Raw genomic sequence first — 16257 nt, forward strand, 5'->3', positions numbered from 1 at the left:
AAGTGAACTTTAATTAAAATAGGAAAACACCAACAATTGAGTGTTGCATTGTTAGTGCAAGGTTACTGCCAACAGTTTAGTTTCCTCTCAGTATGGCTTGTGTTGTATTATGTGTTCAATTTAATTTTTGTGCTTCTTTCTTATGGGTCATTCTACGGTACCCACTTGTTTTTTGTGTGGGTACAGTACCCACCCATATCTGGACCATTAATCCTAAAGGTTTTAATCTTGGCCAATTAACTGAGTTTTAGTGGCTTAACAATTACCGATAGAACAAGTCAAAGTATAAAAGCTGGAAAAAAAAAAGATGTTGCGTTCTCTCTCTTGTTCAGAGGTGATGTCAACGACGACGATGCTCGAGACTGCTTCCATGAAGTTCAAGATTGGCAAGGTGTGAACTCTAACTTGTTTTTTGTTTGAAATTTCAAACTTCGTTGTCTTCATTCTTTATTTTGATTTGCGCTTTTTTTTTTTTTTTTTTTTTTCGTGTATTTGAATGAATTTGGAACCCTAAACTCCCTAATATATGGTTTTGGTGTTTGGATATCATTGATTTTAGATCCTTCGGATTCATTACTGAAGCACAATATTTCAGCATTTTTTTTTTTCTGGATGTAAGCAAGTTGAAATCGCAAATTTCCTTAAGTTATGATTGAGTTTTGCTTTATTTTCTATTTGGATATCAAAGAATTCAAATCCTAAATTCTAGCCACTGGATTGTGATATTAATAGTTCTATGCATACATAAACCTCCGTAATTCCATGTATGTATGTGAAGAAGTTAAGGATCAAAACAAAATTCGTTTGTTTTGTTCCCTTTTTATTTGTTGTTGGATTTTTGCAGCAACCCATTACACCATTGATCTTGTAATGCATTTTAGTCTCTTAATCAACAGAGTCTAGATGATAACTCCTCTTCTTTAATTAGAACATAAGTTTATGATCCTAATAGTTTTTTAGCATAGATTTCTTGGAAATCATTATTTTTTGAACACATCAATTTTGTTCCCCCTTTCTTGTTTGTATTAGTAAATTTTCGTGGCTTTCCTTCCATGATCTTGTTCGTTTATATTGTGGTCCTTGTTTCTCATGAGTATAACACATAACATAATATATATATATATATATATATATATGCATGTATGTATGTATGTATGTATTCTTTTCTTAGTTTCTAGTGCAAGTTGTATTAGTCTGCAAGTTGACATTCACTCATTGGACAATAATTGATGTTCTCATAGGATATTGGTTTGTTTGAATTGGGAACTAGTATCTTGTCTTAAAATAAGAGACATAGGATTCAAATCCTGCCTAAACCAAAAAAAAAAAATTTGGTGTCTTAGCCCGATAATAGAGAGCAATTATCATAGAGTGGATGTTATAAGTAAATTATATCTTATGTCTAAAAAGGTAGTAGCTTTCCTCAATTAATGCTGTGCTAATTTTTTTTTTCTTTAAATTGCATGTGCACGTGATTGTATCTTCCTGGGCTGTTAAGATTTTTGGTAGCCCAAGAAGATTAATTTTCTTGAAAGGGGTTGACACTTTCTGAACTGTAATGAAAAAGGGGGTTATAGAAACAAGCATAGTTTCTTAATAAGGAAATACAATAGTTCATCAAATTAGGTTATCTTTGTGAAAAGGCAGTTATGTATGCATAATTTAAAGTAACAGAGTTTAGCCTAAAACAAGAATTGGGGAAGAGAGAGAGAGAGAGAGAGAGATTTTCTTGATAACCACCTTGATAAAAATTCTGATTTTGATTATGATAACTACCTCTATAGGATCTTCCTCCTCTGCCTCAATTATTGGTTGATCTACCTCTTCCTATATCTGCTTGAAACTGACCATTAAAGGTTGGAGGAGATGAATTTGGCCTAGGTCCTTGACCAATCATAGCCATATGAACAGGGTCTTTGATTAGCTCAGAGGCATGCTTTAGTGATTTTTCTTCAGAGATGAGAAGAACATGAACTTGTTCATATCCTATAGGATCATCCCTGGTTCTTAGTGCAGAACTGAAGGAATAGTACCCTTGTGGCAGTCCATCAAGAACAATGTGTAGAAGCTCTTCATCTTCAACATGAACTCCTACTACCTCCAATTTGTCTCAGCAATCTTTGATTTTGGCCAAGTACACATCAATAGAATCATTGTTCTTCCTAATGCTATTTAGCTCTCTCTTCAAGCCAAGAATGTTAGATCTAGACATAGAAGTATAGCGCCTTTCCAAAGTATCCCATACACCTTTAGCTGTACTTTGCCCAACAACAAGAGCAAGAGCTGAGTGAGACAACGTAGTACTGATGATTTTCATTAAAGCTCGATCTTTTTATGCACCATTGAAGAAAATCTGGATTTTCTTGTGTGGTAGGCAATCCCTTATCATATCTGAGAATTTTTTCTGGACATGACCATCAATAATATGAAGAAATGAGTAAGCACTTAGAGTAAAGGTAATCTGAAACTTCTGCTTAGAGTAGAGGTAATCAGAAATTGTCTTTCATTTTAATTATCATTGTGAAATTATTTGGCTCACTTGTTTCCCTCAGTTTTGAAGTTTGATTTAATAAAGAACGTAACTTTCACTTCATTAGTTCATTTGTGTGTTTTGTGTTGATCTTGTTCCTCACTAGTTTCTTAAGTTCCTTTTGGAGTTATGATTTTTTTCCACTAAATGTAAACTGTTCACGATCCCTACTGGCAAAGTAAATACTCTTTGTTTGTAGTTGACAAGTTATTACTTGATGCCTTTTGCTAATATTTGTTGATTTTATGTGGTTCCCTTTTTAATGTAAGCTACAAGCTTTAGTGCTGCTATTTAATTTGGATACAAGTAGGGTAGACTGACAGGTATGCAAATGTATTGGCTAGCTTATAATTCTGATCACATTCTACTTATTATTTTGATTACTTCTTGGTATTGAATATGTGATATTTTTCTAGTCAAATGGCCTCTTTTTGGGTTTGCTAGGTAAAAACTAAGAGTTGTATTGTTGTTGGAAAATCATCACTTGGAGGCCTAATGGCTCTTCTGTTTATGGGTGAAGTACATATAATGAGAGCTTATTATTACTTGATTGTTAAACTTGTGGCAACATAAATTGTGATGTAGGATTTAAAATTCTAAGTTGCTTCTGGTAGATTGGCACCAAATTTATTGTTATGTTGAGAGGATTTGTTGTAAATCAGGTTCCTTCTTTTGACGTTGGCAATATGTGGTCCCGAACAATAATAATACTACATTATACACTTAATAAGAGTAATTTTTTTTCTCTGATAATAATATATGCTTGTTTATAGGCATGATATGCAGAGAAGATGGCAAACGTGTGGGAGACGCTTGCAGAAGATACCAACTCATATGTGAAAGATGGTAGCTGAAATATTTGGCTGTAATTTTTTTTTTCAAACATTCCTTTCTACTTTTTCCCTGTATCTGGCTAGAATTTCAAATAGCTTATAAAGTTGAGTTGTTCATAAACTTCATATCCTTCTTTGGGCTAATATAGTTGTCCATATCCTCCATTGTGGATGTATTCATTATTCAATAGAAAAAGTATTTGCGATTTATTCTTGTTGCTTTTCTCTAACTTTTAGGTCATTTCAGATTCTCTGTACAACGGTTGAATCAAATTTTCCTGCTTAGATGTTATGGTAATTGTCAAAAATCTGAGAAGGCCATGTGCAGGACAGAAATGACTTCATTAAGACTAATCTAGTAATCCTTAAAAAAAAAAAAAGACTCTTTAGAGTTGATATAAAATCGCAAAAGAGTTTCATCTAGAAGAATTAAGTGGTAAATTTAATAAGTATATAGTGAAACCCTAAGTTTAAAACTTATTCTGACCCATTTACCCTTTAATTTCTTTATAGAAAAATAAATAATCTTAAGAATTTCTCAAACTCTGAGATGATAATGATGATATTTTGGAGCTTACACGAAATCATTATCATGAATTTTATAAAAATTAGTGAACAATGACAATTTGAGCCACTCATTCCGGAGAGTTACTTAGAGAGATAGAGAGAGTGATACACATACCAAGACTCTTCATACAATTCAATTTTTTTTTTTATAAAAATATGAAATTTAAAATTTCAAAATATTTTAAAATATCTTAAATGCAAAGAAGGCGAGAGACATACCAATACTCAAAGAGAGAGAAAGAGAGAAGCTCAACAGTGAGAAAATTCAAATACGCATTTTCTATATATATATATATAGTTAGGTTCTAAAAGTTTAGAACAATTGGCAAATTGTGAACACCAACTTGTCTAAATATAGATTCTTAAATATATAGGTTTGATTAGACAATGCTCAAAGTATTACAAGTCTAAACACAAGAACATACAAACTGCACAAAGAAGAATTCAAATTTTGTGAAATCCGACCGATCTAAAATTAGATCTGACTGATTGAAAATCGCAGAAAATCAGATTCTGCAAAATCTTAATTAAGCCCAATAGCCTATTGGCCCATTATGTGATTAGGGTTTTAGATCTATTTCACATAGTATATAAAGGAAACCCTAAGGCATGTTTTGAAGCGACTTTGGAGGTGTTCTTGTGAGATTTAAAATATATTATGCCTTCCTCTTTCAAAGTTATTACCAAAAATCATTCTCATATCATTAGATCCGGTAGATTTGAAATTGTTGCAACAAGATCAATATCTGCTGATGATCTAAACCTTCAAAGGTGGTCTTGGAGTCACAAACTGGAGAGTTTGTGTGCTAAACCTTTTAGTGGGATCTCAAAGTCACAAGCGCGAGTGCTTATGCTGCAGCAAATCCAAGGAGAGAAGGAGTCTGTGGATTTGGAGCTTGCACAGAGTCGTGTTAGTAAATTACTACATGAGGTAGCAATAGATTTAGAGTTAAATCTAATTGTAAAAATTTCAATTATTTTATAATGGATTTACTTTACCTTGAGGATAGCTAGGTCAAATTCTCCCTAGATTTTTACCTTGAAACAGTTTGTTTCATCGGTTTTCCTAAGTCATCATATCATGGTGTTATTTACTTTTTCGCTGCTGTGCATGATATGATTTATTGTTATTTTAATCTAGATCTGAATAATTAATCTAAGTAATCACTTGGCTAATATATTAGGTTAAACTTTAAGGAGTCTAAAAGAACAAACACACACACACGCGCACATACATACATACATACATATATATATATATATATATATATATATATATATAAATATATACCCCTAAGTGTGTGTGTGTGTATTAGTTTGATTCTTAACCGCGATAGTTTTAAAAGGAGGAAAATGCTAGAGTTACAAATTTTTTTTACGAATTGCTATTGTGATGAGTGGTTATTAGTAAGTAAAAAAGTGATATAAGTGATAGGTCAAATGCAAATTAAAAAGAATTTACTACATTGGAAGTTTTGATAAATTGTTGTAGAAAAATTTGTGGCTATAACATTACTTTTAATAGAATCAATAATATTGTTAATGGAGGCAAAGTGTAATTTTATAGAACAAAATTGCTAAAATTTGTACCTATGTATATAATAATATAATAATATTATAATTTTTAAATAATTGGGTAGGGGGGGGGGGGGGTGCATTGCCCCTGAACGTCCAAGTCTCCCACTATCCCTAGTTGATACTGCGCAATGTGACGATTGAACCTTTAAATGTGAATAAAAAAAAAGGGTACCACCGAATGTGATAATAATACAGTCAAATATGATATTGGTACTGCATGATTTTAATATGGAACCGTCAAATGTGAGTAAAAAATAAAGGTACCACCAAATATAATAAAGTATGGTTAGATGTGATGTTGGTACTACTTGATGTGAAAATGGACCCATTAAATATGAGAAAAAAAAAAGAGAACTACTGAATGTGACAAAGTACGGTCACATGCGACATTGATACTACATAATATGATGATGAAACTATCAAATGTGAGAAACAAAATAATGCTCTCACTGAATGTGACAAAAGTACGGTTAGATGTGATATTTCAGTCCGTTCTAAGGTTTTCAGGGTTATTGCAGTCATTTTTTAGGTATTAAGGGTATTTTGGTCATTTTAAAGTTTCTAAGGGTATTTAGATATTCTCTATGTATAGGGGCATTATGGTCATTTTTTTTTGTTCTAAGGGTATTTTGGTTGTTTTTAGATTTCTTGGTTATTTTCGATCATTTTTTTTTATTTTATGTTTTAGGGTAATTTCTGTCATTTTTTAGGTTTTAGGGTCATTCGGTCTTTTTTTTAATTTCTAAGGTTATTTTGATAATTTTTTAGATTCCAAGGGTATTCTAGTAATTGTTGAGGATTTCAAGGGTATTTCAAAAAAATTTTAGGTTTCAATGTCATTTTGGTCATTTTTTAGGTTTAAGGTGCATTACGGTCGTTTTTTAGGCTCCAAGGGCATTATGGTCACTTTTTGGTAAATGATATGTTGGCACTGTTGAATGTGACAATGGAACCATCAAATGTGAGAAAAAAAAAAAAGGAACCACCAAATGTGACAAAAGAACAGTTACATGTAATGTTGGAGCTGCACAATGTGAGAAAAAAAATAAAGGAACCATTGAATGTAACAAAAGTATAGTCACATGTGATGTTTTTACTTCATAACGTGAGGATGAAACTGTCAAATGTGAGAAAAAAATATGGGAACCAACAAATGTGACAAAAGTATTGTAAAATGTGATGTTGGAACAACACAATGTGAAGATGAAATCGTCAAATATGAGAAAAAAATAAGATTACCACCAAATGTGACAAAAGTATTGTTAAATGTGATGTTGTTGACGCTCGGGCCTCGAACGACTAGAAAAAACCGCTGTCGGGCCTTCGTTCAACCACCTGCCGTGGCGAAGCTCTTGCACGTGCGAGGCTCGTTGGAGGCCACTCTCGATAATCTATGTGGTTTGCGCAAAGTTTCGGGTGCTCTTTCTCTCGGGGGAGGAAGGTAGGTCTACCTTTGGATGTGTGGCAGAAATCTTGGCCAAATTTCAGGTGATTATCAAAGGTAAGTGATGTCGCTACCAATCATTGGGTTTTTCTAAGGTATGATTGGTCACCTATTTTTAGTTAATTTTATTATCGATCCTAGGCTAAGAAAAAAGGCATTTTTCCTAATCTAATGTGGATTACAAAAAATCTTGATTCTTGAGTTTAAAATTTTGGTTACATGTGGGGAAGGTGTTAGGCACCCCACAAAGCCTGTCCAAGGGCAGTCTTTTGTTTTGATAAAATCTTAATTTTCAGAGGTTGACAATAAAAAAAAAAAAAGATTTTGGTATTGGCTTTTAGGGCTTTGCATGCATGGGGGGGCTTTGAGGTTGGGCTTTTGAATGGGTGTGGTCCCCATCTATGCTTTCCTAAGGCATTCGGGAAAAATACCAGATTTCTACGGTGAAAATCCAGCGACATGTCACCTTACATTCGCTGCAGAAATTAGGCATCGCTTTGCCTTAGGTGACATGGACTGTGACAATCACACCAGAAGGAGCGAGCAAATATATATATACATACATCATGCACAATGCAAGCACACAGATACATCCCTAGAGCATGGCTCAAAATATAGGTGCAGGAATGCAAACAGGGGTTGCCATACTTTAGAGATGAAGATGAATGGTATATGGCATATACCTAATACAACCCATCTAAAAGAAAAAGGAAGGAGGAAGGAATGAGATTTAAAAGAGTATATAACCAAATGGGAGAAGCTAGACCCCTAAATGTACTGAACATAGCCGCTTGGCTTCTATCCACATCCTCACCCCTTTTTCTTGTGCCTCGGAGACCGTGACCTAGCTCCATGCGTCATCGCTCCATGTGTGTACATGTAAAGACATAGACAAGAAACCAGCAGACAAGCAATGGAAAGAAAAGATTCAAAGAGCATATGAAAGAGGCATAAAGCAAATAATCAAGCATAGGGACCCATAAATCTAGGCACAAGCATAGAGATAGGCATATAGACTAACATAGAACATGTAAATCAAGCCATAAACATGGAAAGAATAGAAACTTGTAGATCCAGACAAAAGCACCACAAGGAAAAGGTAGATCCAAGCATAAAACATGGCATAAGGCATAAAAAGCAAGGAAATTTAAGCTAGAAGCACAAATAAAGCAACAAACATGCTAAAGAAAGTAATAAATCATGTTATTAAAGCAAGAGAGAGCAAGATAAATGGTAGGGAAAGATTTCGAGAGATAGGGGTGTGGATAGTAGCAAAAAAGCTACATCCACACCCCTAAACCCCAAATCCAAAGTGTAGAACCAAGGATAAGAAGATTGGGTATAAGAACTATACCTTGTATTTTTGGTGAAAAAGGAAGAATCAAGAGACTTTGATGTGTTTTTTATGTTTGGAAGTGAGGAGAAAAGCTCAGAAATCCCCCAGGCAGAGAGCAGGCAGCCAAGAAGACTTTTTTTTTTTTGGGTTTGGAGGTGCCTAGGGCCTTTTATAGCCCTGATGTGGATTATGAGGCAGCGGCCCTTCAAGGGCCGCCACCTTCAAAAGGTCTCAGATCGGGTTGATCTTGACACCCCTAGAAAGATCTTGACTTCATGTTTCTAAAAAGATATGGAACTTGAAAATCCAATGGCCAGATCAAAAGTTATGGCTCTTAGAAGTTAGCAGTGCATCGATCGGTGCATTAACCCGGTTTTCATGATATCTTGGCCGTTCTAACTCCAATTTCGACCTATGAATAGTTGTTAGATTTAGAATTTGATAATATTCGCAATGGCGTTTGTTTCAACCCGTTCTGACAGTAGGATTAAAATTAGGGTTTTTAGGGCCTGTTGGGAGTCAACTCCAGGTCAAACTTGCCAAAATTCTTCGAGAAGCTTGGGTTTGATGTAAAACTATGAAAAGTGATATTTTGAGGGGATTTTGACTTTGTTTGACTTTCGGTCAACCCAGGGTTGACTAGGGGCATTTTGGTCATTTTAGTTGAAAAAGGCACTTTAAGTGCTCTGGTGTCTGAACGAGTTGTGCCATGTCATTCTAGATGTTTTCGCGGTCCTTTGGAGAGAAAATAATGTTTTTGGATTTTTCGGAGTCCAGCACGCAAATCGAGGGAGGACAAAATACGGTATCAACAGTTGGAACTACACAATGTGAGGATGAAACTTTCAAATGTAAGAAAAAAAATAAGAGAACCACCAAATGTGACAAAAGAATTGTCATATGTAATGTTGGAACTACATAATGTGAGGATGGAATCGTCAAATGTGAGAAAAATTAAGGGAATCACCAAATGTAACAAAATTATAGTCAAATGTAATGTTGAAACTGCACAATGTGAGGATGAAACCTTCATATGTTAGGAAAAAAAAGGGAATCATCAAATGTGACAAAAGAACAGTCACATGTGATGTTAGAACTGCATAATGTGAGAATTGAACTATTAAATGTGAGAAAAAAAAAAGGAACCACCAAATGTGACAAAAGTACTATCATAAGTGATGTTGGAACTGTAGAATGTAAGGATGAAATCGTCAAATGTGAGAAAAAATAAGGGAACCACCAAATGTGACAAAAGAACTGTTACATGTGATGTTGGAATTGCACAATATGAGAGTGAAACCATCAAATGTGAGAAAAAAATGAACCATCAAATGTGACAAAAATACTGTCAAATGTGATGTTGGAACTTCATAATGTAAGGATGAAACTGTCAAATGTGAGAAAAAAAAAAGGAAACCACCAAATGTGATAGTTCTTTTGTCACATTTGTTTTTAATTGCAAATATGAGAATGAAATTGTCAAATGTAAGGATTTGGTAACCTGATATAGTAGGTTGCCTACTAATGGGTATTGTACTTAAAAAAAAAAAGAAAAAAAAAAAAAAGAGGTATGGTAGAATTACCCCTTTCTTATATAGTCCATTTTTTTTTTTTTTGGAGATATTAATTGCACCCCCAAGGACAATTTTCTAACTCTACCATTACTTATTACTTTATCTACTAAACCCATACCCAGTCTTAGCTTGGTAGAAAGCCCGTGGGCATAGTGTGTTAATGGGCTTGTTTCACTTGTTGGTAGATCCAGTCATGCAAGAAGGACCCAATAAGTATTTGAGCAATTTGGGCCTTGAGGGCCCGTAGTCTGTTGGCAGGGTGTTTGACCCATCTAAATTTATGACCTAAAGAGGCCTCATCTTGTCCATAAATGCATATGATTTGCTCAAAAGGATGATGACAATGACTACTTGTATTAGCTTACGCTCTTAGGCTCTTAGTATATTAGTAAATTATTTTATGAAAGTTTTTATGAAAAAAATGATTAATTTCTTTGAAATTTTGTAGTTTTCTATAAATTTTTTTTATTAAAATAGATGATTAATTAACTGGACCCTTTTAGCAAAGGCAAAGTTATCTCCTTGGACTTATAAAACACATAATTTGTGGTACCAGATTATACATGCAACTGATAATGCAAGATGGAGGTCTAAGCGAGAAATCAATTTTGGGCAAGTAAAAAATATGTTATACTGATCACGCTCTTTTAAATTATAATTTAAAACTTTGCGTTGGGGCCTCAAACCTTTTCACTCTTAAAGAAAAAAAAAAAAATCTATGGAAGAAAGTGACATATGGTTTAATTCCATGATCATGGTGACGGATACTATTGTTTTGTTTTGAAAAAAAAAAATGGTAAGAATTGTGTCATGCAATTTTTGTTTTTGCTTTACCTTCACTTTTTTGGCTGCATGATACTACTAAGAAGAATGTGCAAAATACTTTATTTTTAACAAGAGTGCGAATCTTGTATGCCACTTCTATATGTTCTTGGACTCGTCTATTTGATTCCAGATTTCATTTTTCTCTTTCGATATGAGATTTTAGGGCTAGATGCCACAAATGATAAGTGAACCAGTTCCATAATAAACATCCCCCATTTGTTATAAAAGTCCAATATGCTTGCGAATATTTAGTCATATGGTATTATTGTATGTGTCTACATTGAGACATTTTAGGCTCTGATTTTCGCAAGATCAAACATGATAACATACCCACCCCCAGCAGAACGGACTTATTCTTTAAGATGCCAGGAACTCAACCCAAACTGAAACACACTTCAATTGACAGAACTCCATGAAACTCAACCAAAGTCCATGAAACTCCTTATTGACACACAGCAAAAGACTTGTGTTTATGCAGCTTTCCATGAAGAAAGTGGTGGAGTATCAGAATCCTTCCAAGTTGGAAAGTTATTAAAATATCTTTCACCCTTCACAGCATCCTTAGAAGCATATGATTCAAGTTCAGCCATTTCTTCAGGTGTCAGTTTCACAGATAGAGCTCCAATGTTTTGGTTGAAGTTTTCCATCTTGGTGGTTCCAGGTATGGGACATACGTCCTTCCCTTGGTGGTGAACCCAAGCCAGAGCTAGCTGTGATGAGGTGCAGCCCTTCCTTGCTGCCATTTTATTAACATTCTCAAATATGGTTTTGTTATGCTCCAGATTTTCAGGTTGGAACCTGGGTAGGGCCTGCAAGCAGTGACTAAAAGTTTTAGCATCAAGACCGAATTTAGTAAACAAAAGGATAGTTTCACGAAGACATGGCCCCTACTCCTTCATAAAGCCAATGATAATCATACACTATAAAATACTTATCAGCATCAAGAATTATATCAATAAAAATAATTTTGAAGAAAAAGGCAATGATGAATATTCAGTTTAACATAATTCTATAACACAGCTATTCAGGTCTGTAGGCATCCACAGATACCATTTCCTTGCTTAATTTTCATGATACTAGAAGTACCAGAAGACAGTACAGATTGCATAAATTGGGGTAGGTTGGAAAAATAACAATTGTAATCGACATATGTCATGCTTTATTCAGTTCAGTCAGAAAGGTGTAATGGCTTATATTAAAATCAGATTAATGCTGGTGCCACAACTGGTGCCACAATTCGCCCATGTGGCGAGTTGTGGTTGATAGAGTAGTGATGGTGGGTCCATGTGGGGATACCCCTCCACGAACCACAACTCGCCACATGGGCGAGTTGTGGCACAAGTTGTAGCATCAGCATTGCTCTTAAAATTAGCATCTTTCTAGTGGTACTGCGCGCCTCCAAAAAGTGAATTACTTCTTTCATGGATGAGTTGCAAATTTTCTAGAAATGATTAATTAAATTCTTTGGAGCATCAACAAAACAGCAGCTAACAATTGACTCATAACCATTGCATAAAAATAGTTTTCTGAGTTGAGGAAAATCAACACCTAGCATTTTTTAATATTTCAAGAAAACGAATATAGAAAGAGGTTAAAAAAAAACTGTAATCGAGAGAGAACCAAATATTCTGATTGGCTATATGAGAATTGATGTAGGCTACACTAACAAATATACAATGAACACTTGTCATCTGAACTGACAAGATATCAGCAAAACATTTAGGCATTGAAAATATTTGCTTAGATAAATTAGATTACTTGTATACTATAACCATTAAAGAAAATGTTCATCACAAATCAACTTTTACATGCGGTATTTGTTCATTAAGAGAATCAGGGAAACCATTCAGATCTTTGCAAGGTCAATCACCAAGTGAGGCAACTTAGGAGATAAAATCTCCTATATTGATGAATGCACTGATGATGCTATAAAACTGAGAATCTAAATGCATGTTTATCTCATTTCGAAGCTCAACATTTGAGTGGTGGATCTGCAAACCTTTCGGAAGTCATTCTCAGTAAAGTTTTCAACAATCTTAGTCCCAGACGAAAAGAACCCTCGTCCTAGAGGACTGTATGCCACAATCCCAATGCCTAGTTCCCTGAACAATTTGGAGAACAATTTAAATTTTGTATCTCAATTATTTTATACCTTAATAATTAAAATGCAAGTGTAATTGACACCTCACCTGCAAGTAGGAACTATTTCTTCCTCCACATCTCTAGTCCACAAAGACCACTCTAACTGCACAGCTGTTATGGGATGAACCGCATGTGCCCTTCTGATTGTTGAAGGAGAGGCCTCAGATAGACCTATGTACTTGATTTTACCCTCTTCAACTAATTTCTTGAGTTCTCCCATCTTATAATATAAAGGAGAAAAGAATTAGAGGATGCTTAATAGATGGGACACATGAAGAAACGATAGTGGCAGCAAATGTAGCAACTATGCTAGCTGCAACAACAGCATATTGATATGTAATTAGACAACTTAAGAACACCATAAATGCCCAATTATCACGCTTGCTGATCATTATCTGACAGCCATGACAGAATAGGTTCATGGTTACATTATCTTAGGGAAATGGCAGTTTCCTTAATTCAATGATCTCATAAATAATTACAAAATAATTGAACAATGGTGATCACTTACAGTAAATCATGAAACTAAATTTAAATATGCATATTGATAGTCATCATGTGTTAAAATATGACGCTTTCAAATGAGGCTCATTTATCCTTCAAAGGGGGCACAAGTAAAACAAGACGCCTTCGTCTCTCTTTCTTTTTCTCTCCTCCAACGGAAAGTGAAGTTGCAAAATATATATTAAATTTAAAAATGAATTTGGAATATTGATTTTTTGAATTTGCCAAGGATGCAGTTCAAGAGCTTAGGGGTGTGGAGATTGATAAAAATGTGGGGATGGGGTGAAAGTTGTTTGAAAGATATTTTATAGAATAGTGAAAATGAGTTCGTCAAAACATCCAACCCTGCTGCTATAGACGTTTGCCTCACCTTGTGCTTGACTACATTACCTTATCTTGAAATAGAGTGACCCCTTGTAAGCTAGAAAGAACTTCAAAAGGAACAACGAACATGAGAATTTGGGAACAAAGATTGAACAATAATGCTTACAAACAATCAGATAATTTGAACTAAATAGTCCCTTCCCTATTTATAGAAGTAGTTATACAAAATCAATGGCCTAGTCTCTTCTCAAGGTCTTGTGTGGAAGTTACAAATACATTAATATATGATGGGTGAGCCAATGGTAGCCCTCTTTGGCATTTCATTTGATGTCTGGAATGTGAAGAATTTTAAATATATGCCTGGCACAAGAGCACCTTCATTATAAATATATAAATAAAGAGCAAGTGATTCTTTGCAACCCCAATCAAGTACCTTATAAGTACGCATTCATATTTCATAATCATTGGAAATCATGTTAATAGCTTAATATGACATGATTAATAGAAAAGGGATTTAAGAAATTTTTTTAACTAACCGTGACTTCAATGGGAACGCGGTTGTCAATGCGGTGTTGGTAGTAGAGATCAATACAATCCATATCAAGGCGCTTCAAACTGGCCTCACAAGCTGCTCTCACATATTCTGGTTCACCACGGATTCCCTTCCCAGTTATACCAAACTTTGTTGCCAATTCCACCTTCTCTCTTACCCCTCCCTTCAAAGCCTGCACCCCCCAATATAATGATATTATATAAGGAATCGATACGTGAAGTGTTAGATTAAATGAATAAATTCAACATCTTTTAATAGCTTAAGCTTTTAGGATATCAAATTGTTAATTTAACATTAACAAAGAGTACAAACGTAGTAGTACCTTTCCGATGAGGATTTCGTTGGTGAGAGGGCCGTAGATGTCGGAAGTATCGAGAAAGGTGACACCACTATTGATGGCATGATGGATGAGAGCAATCATGTCTTTTTCGGGCTTTGGAGGGCTCATGCTCATGCAGCCCAGACCTTGTGCCGAAACCTCCAGTCCCTGTGAACCCAGCTTCATCCTCTCCACTCTTACAGCCATTGTTGTGCTCTTTCTTCAACAACTACTACTAGTAGACCAGTAATCAAATACAAACTCACTCTCACAACAATGTCACAATATTTTTAGAATAAGCACACTAACTCATTTATATGGCCGATCAATCTCTGATATAAAATTTTACAATCTTAAGTTAGCATGAACCCACCACAATCTCCGATTTACATTTTTTGACATACTAAATTTAAGAATTTTCCAAATTACAACTATTTGATCTTAGCCAAATTTAATTTGGACAAGTATTCGTGGTCAGCTGTGTTAATTATGGTGTAAGGACGTACGTTAGTTGAAATTTTATAGCAGGAAATGCATTAGCTTACAAAAAATAGTAAAACCACAACTACGACTGAGGCTAGTTCGAAGCCCAAGTCCCAAGAGATCTGGTGCCTGTTTGGTTCAGCCTTTTTACCCCAAACTGCATTTTTGCGTTTTCTATGATAAGAAATTACACTGTACCGTTTTTAAACTTTTAGCTCTACATTTTGGGCTTGTAAAAATGCGTTTTTTCACGTTTTCATATTGGACTGCAATACCAAAACGCAATAAACACAATCCAAGGTTGGCTGTATTGCCATCGGAGTTTTCGACTATTATCTCTAAATAATCCTCACCTTTTTCTTGAACTTTCTATTCTGCCACTTTCTCTAACAAGAATATATGCAGCAAACAAGGAACAGTGATTTGGGTTCCAACAACAACAAAAAAATTGTTGGAGTCGAGTCACTTTACACAGCTTTTAGATTTGTCGCCCTCAAAAGCTATTTTCATCACCGATCGAGCCCTAGCACCGCTGCTTGCCGTGGGTGCTGCCAAAGTGAACTGGGTCTTGATTCTTTATGAGAATTGTGGAGGTACCGATCAGCACAACGGTCAAAAAGCTGCTTCAAAGGGTGATGCCGAAGTGGATCTTGATTCTTGATGCGCCATGGAGGTGAAGGCCTGAAGGAATTTGTGACTCACCGAAGTCACTTTGTTGAGGTGTGGGTACTGGGTTAAGCAAGCAACCTGTGAAACACAGAGAGAGAGAGAGAGAGAGTAAAGTGTGAAAAAAGACAAAATGCGAAATAATGCGAAATAAGAGAGAGAGTACTGGGTGAAAGAAATAAAACGCACGTCTTGCTCATGAACAATAATTCTACTAATCTGTTAATGGAATCTGTTGACCGATTGCAGTAATCTAGTGAGAGATACTCTCACCAAGCAAATAACACGGCTTTCGGGAGGTCGATCAGTCTGTTGATGTATTGGTCAAATTAGGTACAAGTAGTTTAGACTTTTTTGTTGTATTTTTGTCTCAACCGCCTATGGTGGAAACATTATAGCTTCTGACAAAGCTAATGTGCAATGTAACAGACTGATTAATTTTTAGTTTTAATGCAATTTCGTGTTTGACCAAAAAAAAAAGAAAGAAAGAAAACGAAAGTGAAGAGAGTGTGGCTGAGAAAAAACAGAAGGGTCGTTTGTGAGAGTGGTTTTTTTTTTTTTGATAATTTGTGAGAATAG

The 16257-nt window shown here is 35.0% G+C and overlaps 1 protein-coding gene and 1 long non-coding RNA gene across 4 annotated transcripts; one reads left to right on the plus strand and one right to left on the minus strand.

Moving 5' to 3' along the window:
* Positions 1-254: 254 nt before the first annotated feature.
* Positions 255-3573, plus strand: LOC142636751 (uncharacterized). The gene is made up of 2 exons (XR_012844381.1): positions 255-391; positions 3304-3573. It is a non-coding gene; the product is annotated as an uncharacterized LOC142636751 (long non-coding RNA).
* Positions 3574-10813: 7240 nt separating this feature from the next.
* On the minus strand, positions 10814-15819 carry LOC142636486 (putative aldo-keto reductase 2). 3 transcript variants are annotated; one of them, XM_075810724.1, is made up of 6 exons: positions 15366-15819; positions 14533-14761; positions 14194-14382; positions 12877-13049; positions 12687-12789; positions 10814-11496 (listed from the first exon to the last, which is right to left on the minus strand). In XM_075810724.1, the coding sequence occupies exons 2-6, from the start codon at positions 14734-14736 to the stop codon at positions 11158-11160; spliced, it is 1008 nt and encodes a 335-aa protein (XP_075666839.1). In that variant the 5' UTR covers positions 14737-14761; positions 15366-15819; the 3' UTR covers positions 10814-11157. The 3 variants fall into 3 exon arrangements, with proteins under 3 accessions (XP_075666839.1, XP_075666840.1, XP_075666838.1); XM_075810725.1 differs by having other exon boundaries at positions 14533-14758; positions 15366-15801; XM_075810723.1 differs by having other exon boundaries at positions 14533-14764; positions 15366-15796.
* Positions 15820-16257: the final 438 nt, after the last annotated feature.

Source organism: Castanea sativa, chromosome 5 (genome assembly GCF_040712315.1).
Source record: "Castanea sativa cultivar Marrone di Chiusa Pesio chromosome 5, ASM4071231v1".
Lineage (NCBI taxonomy): Eukaryota > Viridiplantae > Streptophyta > Magnoliopsida > Fagales > Fagaceae > Castanea > Castanea sativa.